At 41.5% G+C, this 15,679-nt stretch overlaps 1 protein-coding gene across 1 annotated transcript; it reads left to right on the top strand.

The window, feature by feature from the left end:
* The first annotated feature begins 523 nt into the window (after nucleotides 1–523).
* Nucleotides 524–14,356, top strand: LOC138359574 (uncharacterized). Its single transcript, XM_069318923.1, has 3 exons — nucleotides 524–614; nucleotides 770–3,321; nucleotides 14,345–14,356. Exons 1-3 carry the CDS (start codon nucleotides 524–526, stop codon nucleotides 14,354–14,356), a joined length of 2,655 nt encoding a protein of 884 aa, XP_069175024.1.
* Nucleotides 14,357–15,679: the final 1,323 nt, after the last annotated feature.

Below are 15,679 nucleotides of genomic sequence, written 5' to 3'. Positions count from 1 at the left end.
TAGCAACCAACCCGTTCTCGCAAATTTAATAAGTCAATATTGACTTATTAGTTGCGTGCATAGGTGACATACTAAACATAGTAGTTTCCCTTGAAAAGCTTCATAGAAAACACCGACCTTACCTAACCTACTTAGTATGTTAAAATAAGCATCTTATAGCTTCGTAATTAGAATTGTTACTTAACCTATTATAGGTATAGGTTAGGTAATAATTGTAATTACGAAGCAATAAGATGCTTATCTTAACATACTAAGTAGGTTAGGTAAGGTCGGTGTTTTCTATGAAGCTTTTCAATGGAAACTATTATGTTAAGTATGTCACCTATGCACATATTTAATAAGTCAATATTGACTTATTAAATTTGCGAGAATGAGCAACAACTCCAACAACCAGACCATCTGCTGAAGTCTAGTGCCATCAACTGCTGGTTGTTGGAGTGTAGTCACACTTGGAGAAGATGCACATCTGCACGCTGTGTTGCCGCTGCTGTTGACAACTGCTGCTGAGTTGAGTGCTGGCAATATGCAGTCGCTGAATGAGGTCACCGCCTGTGTGACCATGTGCATCCAACACTATAGCTACCAGCAGTACTATAGCACTGCTAACAGCAATAGTACTGCTGGTAGCTATAGCTACCAGCAGTCTAATAGCCACCAGCAATCCTATAGCTATAGGACTGCTGGTAGTTATAGGACTACTGGTAGCTACCTATAGCTACAAGCAGTCCTATAGCTACAAACAGTCCTATAGCTACAAACAGTCCTATAGCTACAAACAGTCCTATAGCTACAAGCAGTCCTATAGCTTCAAGCAGTCCTATAGCTTCAAGCAGTCCTATAGTTACAAACAGTCCTATAGCTACAAACAGTCCTATAGCTTCAAGCAGTCCTATAGCTACAAACAGTCCTATAGCTACAAACAGTCCTATAGCTTCAAGCAGTCCTATAGCTACAAACAGTCCTATAGCTACAAACAGTCCTATAGCTACAAGCAGTCCTATAGCTTCAAGCAGTCCTATAGCTACAAACAGTCCTATAGCTACAAGCAGTCCTATAGCTTCAAGCAGTCCTATAGCTACAAACAGTCCTATAGCTACAAGCAGTCCTATAGCTTCAAGCAGTCCTATAGCTACAAACAGTCCAATAGCTACAAACAGTCCTATAGCTTCAAGCAGTCCTATAGCTACAAACAGTCCTATAGCTACAAACAGTCCTATAGCTTCAAGCAGTCCTATAGCTACAAACAGTCCTATAGCTACAAACAGTCCTATAGCTACAAGCAGTCCTATAGCTTCAAGCAGTCCTATAGCTACAAACAGTCCTATAGCTACAAACAGTCCTATAGCTACAAGCAGTCTTATAGCTTCAAGCAGTCCTATAGCTTCAAGCAGTCCTATAGCTACAAGCAGTCCTATAGCTACAAGCAGTCCTATAGCTTCAAGCAGTCCTATAGCTACAAACAGTCCTATAGCTACAAACAGTCCTATAGCTACAAGCAGTCCTATAGCTTCAAGCAGTCCTATAGCTACAAACAGTCCTATAGCTACAAACAGTCCTATAGCTACAAGCAGTCCTATAGCTTCAAGCAGTCCTATAGCTTCAAGCAGTCCTATAGCTACAAGCAGTCCTATAGCTACAAGCAGTCCTATAGCTACAAGCAGTCCTATAGCTTCAAGCAGTCCTATAGCTACAAGCAGTCCTATAGCTACAAGCAGTCCTATAGCTTCAAGCAGTCCTATAGCTTCAAGCAGTCCTATAGCTTCAAGCAGTCCTATAGCTTCAAGCAGTCCTATAGCTTCAAACAGTCCTATAGCTACAAGCAGTCCTATAGCTACAAGCAGTCCTATAGCTTCAAGCAGTCCTATAGCTTCAAGCAGTCCTATAGCTACAAACAGTCCTATAGCTACAAACAGTCCTATAGCTTCAAGCAGTCCTATAGCTACAAGCAGTCCTATAGCTTCAAGCAGTCCTATAGCTACAAGCAGTCCTATAGCTTCAAGCAGTCCTATAGCTTCAAGCAGTCCTATAGCTTCAAGCAGTCCTATAGCTACAAACAGTCCTATAGCTTCAAACAGTCCTATAGCTACAAGCAGTCCTATAGCTTCAAGCAGTCCTATTGCTTCAAGCAGTCCTATAGCTACAAACAGTCCTATAGCTACAAACAGTCCTATAGCTTCAAGCAGTCCTATAGCTACAAGCAGTCCAATAGCTTCAAGCAGTCCTATAGCTACAAGCAGTCCTATAGCTTCAAGCAGTCCTATAGCTTCAAGCAGTCATATAGCTTCAAGCAGTCCTATAGCTACAAACAGTCCTATAGCTACAAACAGTCCTATAGCTTCAAACAGTCCTATAGCTTCAAGCAGTCCTATAGCTACAAACAGTCCTATAGCTTCAAACAGTCCTATAGCTACAAGCAGTCCTATAGCTTCAAGCAGTCCTATTGCTTCAAGCAGTCCTATAGCTACAAACAGTCCTATAGCTACAAACAGTCCTATAGCTTCAAGCAGTCCTATAGCTTCAAGCAGTCCTATAGCTACAAGCAGTCCTATAGCTACAAGCAGTCCTATAGCTTCAAGCAGTCCTATAGCTTCAAGCAGTCCTATAGCTTCAAGCAGTCCTATAGCTACAAACAGTCCTATAGCTACAAACAGTCCTATAGCTTCAAACAGTCCTATAGCTTCAAGCAGTCCTATAGCTACAAGCAGTCCTATAGCTTCAAGCAGTCCTATAGCTACAAACAGTCCTATAGCTACAAACAGTCCTATAGCTACAAACAGTCCTATAGCTACAAGCAGTCCTATAGCTTCAAGCAGTCCTATAGCTACAAACAGTCCTATAGCTACAAGCAGTTCTATAGCTACAAGCAGTCCTATAGCTACAAGCAGTCCTATAGCTACAAGCAGTCCTATAGCTACAAGCAGTCCTATAGCTACAAGCAGTCCTATAGCTACAAGCAGTCCTATAGCTTCAAGCAGTCCTATAGCTACAAACAGTCCTATAGCTTCAAACAGTCCTATAGCTTCAAGCAGTCCTATAGCTACAAGCAGTCCTATAGCTACAAACAGTCCTATAGCTTCAAACAGTCCTATAGCTTCAAGCAGTCCTATAGCTACAAACAGTCCTATAGCTTCAAACAGTCCTATAGCTACAAGCAGTCCTATAGCTACAAGCAGTCCTATAGCTACAAGCAGTCCTATAGCTACAAGCAGTCCTATAGCTACAAGCAGTCCTATAGCTACAAGCAGTCCTATAGCTACAAACAGTCCTATAGCTTCAAGCAGTCCTATAGCTACAAGCAGTCCTATTGCTATAGGACTACTGGTAGCTACCTATAGCTACAAGCAGTCCTATAGCTTCAAGCAGTCCTATAGCTACAAACAGTCCTATAGCTACAAGCAGTCGTATTGCTATAGGACTACTGGTAGCTATAGGACTGCTAGTAGCTGTACTATCATGTGAGAGTAATCGTTCCATCACCACACACAACTGGACTCGTGTATGGGCTTCGTAATATATAAATGAAATAAAGTAACTCTAAAATAAACATGATATTATGTGCTAATAATTAAGATAATCAGTTCGTTATAGGCAACTGTTGGTTACAAAGTTTGAGTACCAGGTATCAGCCAAATAAGTCTCTAAAACTGTTGGTATATTCTAAAAATCAGATATTATGTTCCCCACTCTGCTCTTCTTACAATGTACTACTCGTTAATCTATCCATATCTTTACATACGGTATCTGTACATGGGTTCAACCACTGCAAATTACCTCAAGCCCATCATCACCCATCAAAAATGTGCTATCAGAACTATAACAAACTCTGCCTTCAGACAACACACAGCCCCTCTGTGTAAATCTGTAAAAATGCTAAACATACACTCACTCCACATATTCTCTTGTACTATTTACATTTACAAAACCTTGTTCCTAAATGCTAATCTTGCTCTGAAACTTTTCCTTAATAGATCTAACAGATCCCATGAGCACCACACCAGAAATAAATATTTTTTTGATATGTGCGAACACTCCATGGTTATAAGTGGACCCAGTCTATGGAACTCACTCCCTAATGAATTAAACAAGTGTCCAACTTATACTTATCTAAAAGTAAACCAAAAAGTTCCTAATTTCTTCATAATTTTCCACTTTGTGGTACTCCTCTCACACAATTCATTTCTTAAGACATTCAACGTTATCAGTATAATCTTTTCTGTCAATTTGTAATGTAGTTATTATGTTGAACTCAAATTATGTTATCTGTATTGTTTAGCTTCAGGACCCGCGGAACACTGTGTGTGTTATCTTGAGGTTATCTTGAGATGATTTCGGGGCTTTAGTGTCCCCGCGGCCCGGTCCTCGACCAGGCCTCCACCCCCAGGAAGCAGCCCGTGACAGCTGACTAACACCCAGGTACCTATTTTACTGCTAGGTAACAGGGACATAGGGTGAAAGAAACTCTGCCCATTGTTTCTCGCCGGCGCCCGGGATCGAATCCGGGACCACAGGATCACAAGTCCAGCGTGCTGTCCGCTCGGCCGACCGGCTCCCCTAGCGTGTTAGTGGCGCTGCAGTAACGTTACTCTCACACTCCAGTGTGCCTACTGTCTCACCCCAATGTTTACCTTTTATATAAATAACAAATACAACAAAAATAAACAATACATAAACTAAGACTATGTTTTAAAACCTAATTTACCTAAGGGTCACAAACACCGGAGTGGCCTCGACGAGGACAGGAAGCCGGCGGCTTGTCAAAGGTTCTCTCATTTGTCCTGGTAATTTTTTCAAGCTGGATTTTGAAGTTCTGCAGAGTTTTGGCATTTACGGCTTCGACGGGTAAGCGGTTCCATTGGTTTATAACCCTGTGGGTGAAAAAGCATCTGCTGTTTTCAGTCTTACATTGTGGCTTGGTGAGCTTGAAACTGTTACCCCTTGTTTGTGTTACTTCTGACCTTTTGACGGTCTTGTCTGGTTAAATATCCTCCAAACTTTACAGTATTTTGAACGTTTCGATGATATGCAGGCGATGAGTCACAATAACGTGGCTGAAGTATGTTGACCAGACCACACACTAGAAGTTGAAGGGACGACGACGTTTCGGTCCGTCCTGGACCATTCTCAAGTCGATTGTTTCGATGATATGTCTAATCAGATTCGATCAGAAATCAGCTAATGTGGGCATCAGTAAGGCTGTGAAGACAAAACTCTGCATAAATGTATGAAAAATATAATTAAAAAGGTTTTGCACTAAGATTCATATTCAAAACCGACAGAAACGTCGGGCGGAATTGAGGAGTAAGTGGGCCAGGTATAGTTCCTGTGGGAGCGGGAGCGGGAGTGAAAGTGCCAGTCACTGCCAGCACAGTCACTCCAGTATGACTGGCGGCGCCTCTGACGACACAGTTACCACAACTGATCTCATTATGTCATAATATTGTGATCCTATAATTGTAAGTGGTAGCACAGTGATAACACTATACAAAAATAATGTCCCCCAACTCTGCTTTTCTTACACTACACTACTAGGTAATTTATTTCGATATCATGGTAACTGTCTGGTCGCTCATCTCCTGGGACAGTGTCCCGACTTTCACGATGATCAAAAATTTTGTTTCTCAATTTGTTTATTGTTGCCGCCGGAGGCGACTAGTTTATTGTGCACCCCATACTCATCCTGTGAGCGGTAGCGCAAAAAGCATTACAGAGGGCACAAAAGGTCTTTATCAGACCTCATCTTAGATTATTACATAAACAAATTTCATCCCCCAAACTCCTCGAAAAGATCGACCCATTAATCTCAGATTATTACATAAACAATTTCATCTATCCTTCACACCTTATAGTTACAATGTCAGCTAGTTACAGAGAATGTTCTATTTCAAGAGCTATATATTTACAGTAAGTCATTATACATTAATGGTAGGCCTTATCGCTAATACATAACTGTTTGACAATGGAGATATTACAGAGTCATAGGGGAGCTGCTGTTTATTATTGGTCTTCACAATACACTACTTGTTTCTTAATCTTATGTGGTTTATCTACTGGAAGCGAAATATGGATACAGTGCAAGGATTTCAGGTATTTTATCCTTGGTAATAAGATAGGTTGCCATATCATACAGCATGAGCTTAGATTTATCTTTAAATGGCTCAATTTTACTACAATCCAAGATATAGTGTTCGAGTGTGTGTCCCTGTCTTTGTCCACACACTTTACACGTGTTTCTCAATGTTCGCTCCAATCATATGTCCTTCATTTTAATCACTGGCGAATCTGATTCTTTTGACATTGCTCGTTTTGAGACGGTACTAAATAAAAATAATAATTTGTATTTAAACAAAAGTATATACATACATAGAATACAAGATAATTATATGATTCATGGGTAAGAGAGGTACAATGCCCGAAGCCACTAATACGCTCAACGTTTCCCGCATATGGAAAAACAAACAAATGACTTAAAACTAAATTAGATAAACAATATTGAATTGAAGTTGAGAAATATAAATAAAGTTAAAATTATTACACAACTGAAACAGCGAAAATTGCAACAGAACTTATTAATTTTGAAGCATAACCAGAAAAAATGCATTTTTTTTTCAAATTTTTACATGGTTATCTTGAGTTGATTTCGGGGCTTTAGTGTCCCCGCGGCCCGGTCCTTGACCAGGCCTCCACCCCCAGGAAGCAGCCCGTGACAGCTGACTAACACCCAGGTACCTATTTACTGCTAGGTAACAGGGGCATTCAGGGTGAAAGAAACTTTGCCCATTTGTTTCTGCCTCGTGCGGGAATCGAACCCGCGCCACAGAATTACGAGTCCTGCGCGCTATCCACCAGGCTATGGGGGCCCCCCATGGCACATAGCTTTAGTACATGTTCAGTAACTTAAGGTTCAATAACAGCAAAACGTAGGTTTTCATTTAGGAAGTAAGGAAGGTTCCATATGAGTTTCTCAGGTAGTTCTTAGTTTATATTTTAAACTGTTGAGAGAAGAACAGTCTTTGATGTCACTAAGAAGTTGTTTCCACATTTTGGTACCCTTAATTTGCAGAACATTTCTGCTTTGATTAAGTCGCACTCTTGGAATATCAGAGAGTCTTCCAGGCTTGGTGTCTTATTTCTATACTTACTTATGGTAACTATGTGTCTAGGGCTCAACCACTACATTCTAACTCAAACGTATCATACTCAAACAAATCAGCTATTAGATACATAACAATATATGTATCTATATAGACATAATAATATAATATATATAATAATAATTGATATAGGATATATCAAATAAATGGTGCCCAGGATTTATTCAAGTCCATCATCATACTGAATATATACTGTTATCATTGAACCCCAGGTAGCCTAGTGAAGCGAGTCTACCAGATGAGTTATTCTACCCACCTCACTGGATTTGAGGAGTCAGGGGGGAAGGAAGTTTATTAAGTAAACGTCAGTGAATTATGACTAAATAGAGACAAGCAGAGGACAAACATCTTATAAAAGTTAGATGGAATGAAATGTCGACATTTTGTTACATGTGGTTACGTGTCAAGTCGTCAGGAATGGACGTACGTCGTTGTCTCCTGGGCAGAAGAATATAGTGCTTGGTAAAGTGTTTGAGGGAAGGCTATTTGTTACAAAGCGTGAGGAAGCTGCCGAGGAAGTCGTACGTCATTTCTCATTGATCGTGAAAATATTAGAGGCGACCTGAAGCCTATATATGGTGGTCGTGTCCTGTGTGGACTCTAATGTGAAATATCCTTCGAGTGGAGTAAAAGTAAGCAGGTGTTTCCGTGTGAAGCCTGCCAGGCGACTTTGTAGACTCAAGTCGGGATTGATAGAAGCTTTGAGAGACAGTCCAAAAAGATTTTGGTGGACGCCCAAGAGTAGCGCCAGGTAGGGGCACCAGAGGACAAGTGTCGTGCATCCTAAAATTCTGCGGTAAGCGCACTAAATTAGTTGATAGATTGTTTGTTACTGTTTGATCCTGTACCCAGCGATCGTAGAGGGCATTTATGAATATAGATTAGATATTTGATAAAGATAGTGTACTGATGTGATTCAAAGTCTGCTCTTCAAGCAATCGAAAACTTCTCCTGGAAGATCTACAGCAAGAACCTCATACTACCAATTATAAATGACCTAATTGCTGCACAGAGTAAAGGGTCTCGAATCTCCTTTGTATGGATACCTTCACACATAAATATAACCCATCATAATGAGACAGACATTGCAGCCAAATTAGCGTGTAACAAAGATGAAGTTGAATTAGATCTAGGTATCCCCATCTCTGCTGTCAAAACTGTATTGGTCCAAACACTCAGGTCTGATAGGAAAGAAATTACTGACTCCCAACGACCTGAAAGTACTAGTATAAAAAGCTATGATTTGTTCAGATCTGAAACCTATATCTATGGGCAGCACAAAACGTGGACCAGACTGTGCGACACAGTAGTTGCCAGGATCAGGTTGGGTTACCGTTACCTGTGGCAGGTGGCTGCAGGTGACGGATCTCCCAATCCTGAGCACTCCAGTTGCAAACTCTGTGAGCAGGAACTGCGACATGATCTCCCACACTACATCACCGAATGCCCAGTTATTAGACCTTTCAGACCAGTTGGCATGAGGTACCTGGAGCTTTGCAATTACTTTATTCACTCTCGTATTCTTGAAGAAATCCTCATATTGCACCCAAAATTTGCCAGTGCAGGCTACTGAACATCTGGGCCTGTATGACTAACCATCCTGCGAGATGGGGACTTTTATTACCACTGCTGCCTTATTCAATCTTGTGTTGATGATATCCTCAAAATGCATCCGGAGTCTGTCAGTGCAGACCGCTTATCACATGCCTCTGTATGACTAACCATCCTGTGTGATGGGGATTTTTTAGCATCACCTAGTTATCTTTTTTTTTGACACACTGTACTCCACTTCATATAGTTTAGGGCAGCTGTACTAATGCAGATGTACCTCATGTACTAATAAAAAAATGACTAATAGGCCAGATTGAAGCCGTTCCCCAAATAATGGTGACATCGAACCCCCCCCCCCCCTCAGAGTATACAGGGATTACAGGGTGATCTCCCAACTTATTATATGCGCTCCAGTGTCCATTGCTGATAGATTGAGTACAGCAGCAGCAGTGTGGTTGCCGTGGTCGACCTTATTTTATCAGGGAGTGGTTGGGGGGTCTCTGTTCGCCAGTAAGTAAAGTATCAGTTAAGTTCAGGATCAAATTTATGAAATCCCCGACCTCTGATAATACATACTCCATACATACTCTTGTGCTCTTTGTACATACAAAATCTCTCACTACAATATTTACCCTGACTTAAGACACTTCTCAAGTCAGGAAAAAATACACACGGAGGAGAGTGATATCAAAGGTATCTAATTCACCGAAGATCCTAGAAGGACAAATGTTCCCAAAAATCTGAAAATATGGACATTGTACGAGGAGATGCACAACCGTAAGTGGGGCAGTGCAGCTCAAACGATGCAGTTCCTTGGTGCTCTCATTGATAAGTTCAATTTACAGTGTCATATACAAAATATAGAAAGAAATCTAAAACAGTTGGAATTTTTTCTAACATCAGATACAATGTACCTGGCGGTGCCCTGGTACATATATGACTCTCTCATCTATCCTTATTATTGTTGAGATATTTTTTGAGATATATACAAGATTTGTTACATTCTTGTACAGCCACTAGTACGCGTAGCGTTTCGGGCAAGTCCTTAATCCTATGGTCCCTGGAATACGATCCCCTGCCGCGAAGAATCGTTTTTTCATCCAAGTACACATTTTACTGTTGCGTTAAACAGAGGCTACAGTTAAGGAATTGCGCCCAGTAAATCCTCCCCGGCCAGGATACGAACCCATGACATAGCGCTCGCGGAACGCCAGGCGAGTGTCTTACCACTACACCACGGAGACTGCTTAATGTTGTTGGCTGTTGTTGTATCTGTGTCGGGGGACAGGAAGCCAGAGTGTATTCATACACGTTTGACTTTTATCGAGGTTCCCCCCCCCCTCCCGAAGGCCGCATTACTGACCCCGCCCAGGGTACAACCCCACAACAAGCTGAGTAACTCCTGAGTACCTACTCACTGCTAGGTGAACAGAGGCAGTAGGTGAAAGGAAATGTGCTAAACCATTTCTGTCCCACCTGGGATTCGACCCCGGAATTCTCGATTGTGCGTCGAGAACGAACCCGACTGTGCTACCGGCACCCTTTTTAAAATGTCCCGGTAGTACATTATCTCACCTATGGTATCTGTGCTTGGGGTTCCGGTAGTACATTATCTCACCTATGGTATCTGTGCTTGGGGTTCCGGTAGTACATTATCTCACCTATGGTATCTGTGCTTGGGGTTCTACTACTCAAAATTATCTACGACCCCTAATTATTCAAAACAGATCAGCAATTAGAACAATAAACTCACTCCCCAGACAGCACTCGGCTCCCCTTACTTAAATCTTTGAATATGTTAGATTGTAACGGTTCTATTGTTACGTAAAGTATGGTGACAAATAAACACAGACACTAAGATACTATATATATATTTGGTCGAATATACAGAAGTACACAGGTGATACGTTGGTGTGAGTTGAGCGCACTGAGCGTTGGTACAGTATCTCGCAAGTGTCTGCTCTAGACCACACTTGAAAGTAGACTAGTTAATGTTTGAGAGAGAGAGAGAGAGAAGATTAAGCCACCCAAAAGGTGGCTTGGGCATGAATAGCCCATAAGTGGTGGCCCTTTTGAGCCATTTCCAGTATCAATAGATGATACTGGAGATCTGTGGAGGTGCGACTGCACCCTGCGTGACGGGAGATGTCTCCCGTGGATGAGTAGATTGATGATTGATGAAGATTAAGCCACCCAAGAGGTGGCACGGGCATGAATAGCCCGTAAGTGGTGGCCCTTTTGAGCCATTACCAGTATCAATAGCTGATACTGGAGATCTGTGGAGGTGCGAATGCACCCAGCGTGACGGGAGATGTCTCCCTTGTAAGTGTGTTAAGATGAAGATGAAGCCATCCAAAAGGTGGCACGGGCATAAATAGCCCGTAAGTGGTGGCCCTTTTGAGCCATCACCAGTATCAAGAGCTGATACTGGAGATCTGTGGAGGTGCGACTGCACCCTGTGTTAATGTTTGCTATTCTTGCTGCTTATATTGCCCGGGCAACACCTCACCGTGTTGCCCGGGCAACGCCTCACCTCATTCATCTCCAAAGGTTGACAGGAATATTAACACTATATTTGGAGCGAGTATATTATTGGGATAATCTACTCGCTACAAGATATTAAATCACTGCACATCCTCTCAAGTGTACTCTAGATATATATAAAACATTGAACTGCAATGTGAATCCTGACCTTAAGAGCTTCCTAGAGGGCTGTAACAAAACCCATGGGTACTTCACTAGAAACAAATATATATTTGATATTCCATAAGTGCGCTTAACCTACGACATCTGGACGCAGATCAACAGGGCCAAAGGAAAATCGCCTCCTGCTCTGCCCATAATGTACATCCAGAGCAAGAAGCAGAAAGAATAGCAAATCTATTTGCTTCAAGAGCCAGTTCCACTCAACTTCCTCAAGCAACTCTGACTCACCAATAAAGACTTCAAGCAGCAAGATGAAAAAATAGACGATTCTTTAGCCTTATCTGACGAACTAGACTTTTCAATCTTAAAGAACTCAGAAGTGCTACAAAGAAAACTAAAAACACAGTTCCAGGTGAGGACAAAATCACTTACAACATGCTGGCCAAGCTAGGAGAAAAGGGTGGAAAAAGCCTTCTTGAATCTCGTCAACAAAGCATGGGTGACAAGAACTCTACCACTCTCTTGGAATAGGGCTATTATTGTTCCCATTCCAAAACCCAAAGACCCAGGAATGCCTAGACCCATCTCATAACAAGTTGCCTGGCCAAAACTGCGGAAAGAATGACTATTAATCGAATTTAATGGAAAGCCAATCCACTGCACCAAAATATGTTTGCTTATAGAAAAGGTGTAGGAACCACAGAATGCCTTACCTCCCTCCAGGATCATATCAAGGACAAACCAGGAATCCTTACTTTTCTGGATCCTAGAATAAGCCTTCGAGCTGGCCAATGTTCCAGCTACACTGTGCTACCTGGTAGAATAACCTATTAACCATTTAGTATAAATTTTCGTACCAATCTATAATTTTCGATTGATAGGCTATAATTAATAACCCCCCCCAACTTGTGTGGAAATTGATTTCTGGGAGAATTTAAATTTATACAATATTGGCCAATTTATTATATAAATTTATACAATATTGGCCAAGACACTCTCGTTAAGTACTTAATAGCTATTAAGGAGCATTACAGGTCACCTTGAGACAACAGCCCCCAATCCAGGTTATGGCTGACTTAAATTATTAGCTGACTGCCTGTGTCAAGGATATTGAAGGGATATATAATACTGTCAAACTTAACAGTAAATTTTATAAACAAGAATTTTACAGAATACTGGGAAAATATGGGGTCATGCCACACTGTACTAGATAAATTCCCAGTTCCAATCTGCAGGAAAGATTGGGCATTCTTAACTAAGTTTATTACACCAGTAGGTCCATTAGCGTCTTGGCCTGTGTATACCACTGCACTACAGGGGCACCACTCCTGCCTACCACCACACGTAACGTTAAACACTAAGCATAATAACATCCTAGTGATTATACCTATAGAACACTTTATAAATTTCCTGATCTACAACACTGCATTAACTAATTGAGATTAAAAGTATACTTAGGTGTACAAATAGCTGAGCGAGCAAACAGTTCCTGCCTGCATGATATCCAGTGCTCCACTGAGAGTTTAAATATCTGGCAGAGGGAGGTGCGGTTCAGCTGGCTTTCCTCATGTTGCCAAACTATCGTTAATTCCCAAGTGCAACTAAGGTAACAATTAAACATAACCTATCGCATTACCTCTGTCTAGTAACAAATCATCCCCCTACGTGTATAGGAAGTATTTCTATCACAAAAATTCTTTACATAATGTGTGATAGCTGAAAACTAAGGTTACACATCTGTCCCTTGTACTGTATTGGGCAAATTGGCAACACCGCCTCCTGAAGTCACTCGGGGAAAATACTGTATGCCGGTCTTCCTGTAATGTCTACCGTTAATTACATGCTAACACCGCTGTAACCCTCACTTCACTCATTATCTAACGCTTTCTTTAATTGGACTAATTACTTTTGCATTTTGATAATTATTTTATAATTACTTGACACCTGGTTTGCATATAAGCATAAGCCTAGCTGTTTCAATCTCTGCCTCAATCCTATTTGCTCCAAAACACATGTACATAGTTCTATCATGATTTGCATATATTATATTACCTATTAAACACACTAGACACTAGTGTGTTTAAATGTCTAGTGAACCCTTTGCAAAATCACAAGAAACATGCAACCTAATTCAAAATGTTCAAATTAAAACATTAGCCTTTGTTCCTGTTATATTTAATTATGGTAGCTATCATTATTTATTTCTCTATCTCCCATTTCCATATAGAAATGTTAAATTTGCATACTGAATGTCACCTAAATGTAGTAGTAGTAGACATCCTTCAGTCTCTGGAGACTATGGAGTTGCGCTCTGGTTGCTCTCCAGGGCGCAAAGCCTGGGTAGGTCGCTATGGAGGAGAAGCTGTTACCCATGCAGCAAGTGCTCCCTCTCCACGTTGTTGAAATTATCCAATGGAAAGGCAAATGCCAATACACATGGTTCCAGCACCGTCGCAGGAGCTGCCAGAGCGAGGCCGAAATCGACAACGAATTGCCTTAGGGGCTCCAACTCCGGATTTTTCCTCGAGGTTGACTCCTGAAGCCTTTCCCAAAAGAAGGGTACGGCCGCAAGGCAGCGGAGGTTTAGAATCAGGGTTTTCCTTCCCCTAGATGTCCTGCCTTCCCAGGGTAACGAGTCCCATCTAACCGGAGCAGCTGGTTTTAAGGCGCCCCTTCCGTCAGTAAAAGCAGTTCCGCCGGACTTAAGAGACTAATTAAGCCACCCGTGTAGGCCAGGAGTTGGACTTGGTTGTCAGAGGCTATTTGAGACGCATACTGTACGGGAGCTTTTCATAGATCATGAGAGCTCGTCCCCCATTATCACCCCCTGGCTATGACAATCCTTGGAACCGTCACCCAAATTAGGCCTTTAATAAATCTCTAATTAGGCATACCACTTACTTATTCAAATTTCACACACTATTCTAAATAACATTATAGATAAGCCTAAGCCAGATAAGATTTTCCTGTAATTGGTGAATTGTTTTGTATTGCAGAGGATCTTGTAATTTTCGTGTCTGTTAGCCAAGTATATTTCACGTCATGGAAAAATAACAAAATTTGTTAGGAAAAAATAAAGTTCCTCCAAATGATTCCTCCAAATGTTCCTGTTGCTTCCATCGACATAATGGTAGTGATTTTGCTTCATAATATATAGGTAACGGAGTTGACTGTAAGGGCAAAACAGCGGTAAACATTGCGGCATCATCAACTGCTTACCACATAGAGAATGTGTACACAGAGAGGTGTGTTCCTCGCTTCTACGTGTATATATACTCAGAGTTAGTTTAAGTCCTGGACAATGTATGCTTACTCATTGTAGTCAGCCAGGTTCAGGTTACCTGATAGTCAGTCAGCTATTGTGGTGTCCTAATATTAACTCTCCCGCGGTTGATTGAACCTAAACCCGACACCAAACCTAGCTAGTGTAGGCTACACGCACGTGGATAGTCGAACTGTGTGGGTAGTTACTGGTAACTAACATGTTCAGTGACTTTAGTACCAACACTTCTAGTGTACCTGGTAACCAACATATTCTGTGTACCTGGTGACAAACATGTCTAGTGTACCTGGTGACCAACATATTCTGTGTACCTGGTGACCAACATATTCTGTGTACCTGGTGACCAACATATTCTGTGTACTTGGTGACCAACATATTCTGTGTACCTGGTAACCAACATATTCTGTGTACCTGGTGACCAACATATTCTGTGTACCTGGTGACCAACATATTCTGTGTACCTGGTGACCAACATATTCTGTGTACCTGATGACCAACATATCTAGTGGCCTTGGAGGGCAAATTGCTGCGGAAAGTGAAGGGTCCCACGCATCTCGCTGATGAGTTCTTCCTGTGGTGTTGTGTAACAGCGCGTGCCTTGCTTCACCGGCTTCAACACGTGAGAGGATTTGCCTCTAAGAGAAGTATTTCTTCCTGTTTCCTCGGAGTGATGGTTTAGCAAACCCTTTAAAAGATTCTGCATTCACTTGTTCAACGGTCATGACTACCACAAATGCATCTGTCTTGGAAAATACAAATCGAATAGACTTGTTTTTGTGAATACGGTGTTGCGCCGTCACACTACGGTACGGAGCCTCCCAACCGTTAAACTTCATCTCGTCAAGAGGAACTGGGTCAGACCTTTCTTCATTATATTACCGAATGTTCAACTATTATACATTTTACACCATCCCGTGTGAGTTACCAGGAGGTCCGCAAATTTGTCCTCTCGATCGAGTGTATGCTTTAAGATGTCCTCATAACCCTTTAAAATCATCTCGCGAGATGAGTGATCTTTGTATATCTTAGACAGCTCTGAACATATAAA

This window comes from Procambarus clarkii, chromosome 91, assembly GCF_040958095.1.
Source record: "Procambarus clarkii isolate CNS0578487 chromosome 91, FALCON_Pclarkii_2.0, whole genome shotgun sequence".
Classification (NCBI taxonomy): domain Eukaryota; kingdom Metazoa; phylum Arthropoda; class Malacostraca; order Decapoda; family Cambaridae; genus Procambarus; species Procambarus clarkii.
The sequence above is the reverse complement of the archived record's forward strand: the minus strand, read 5'-3'. Positions and strand labels throughout refer to the sequence as shown.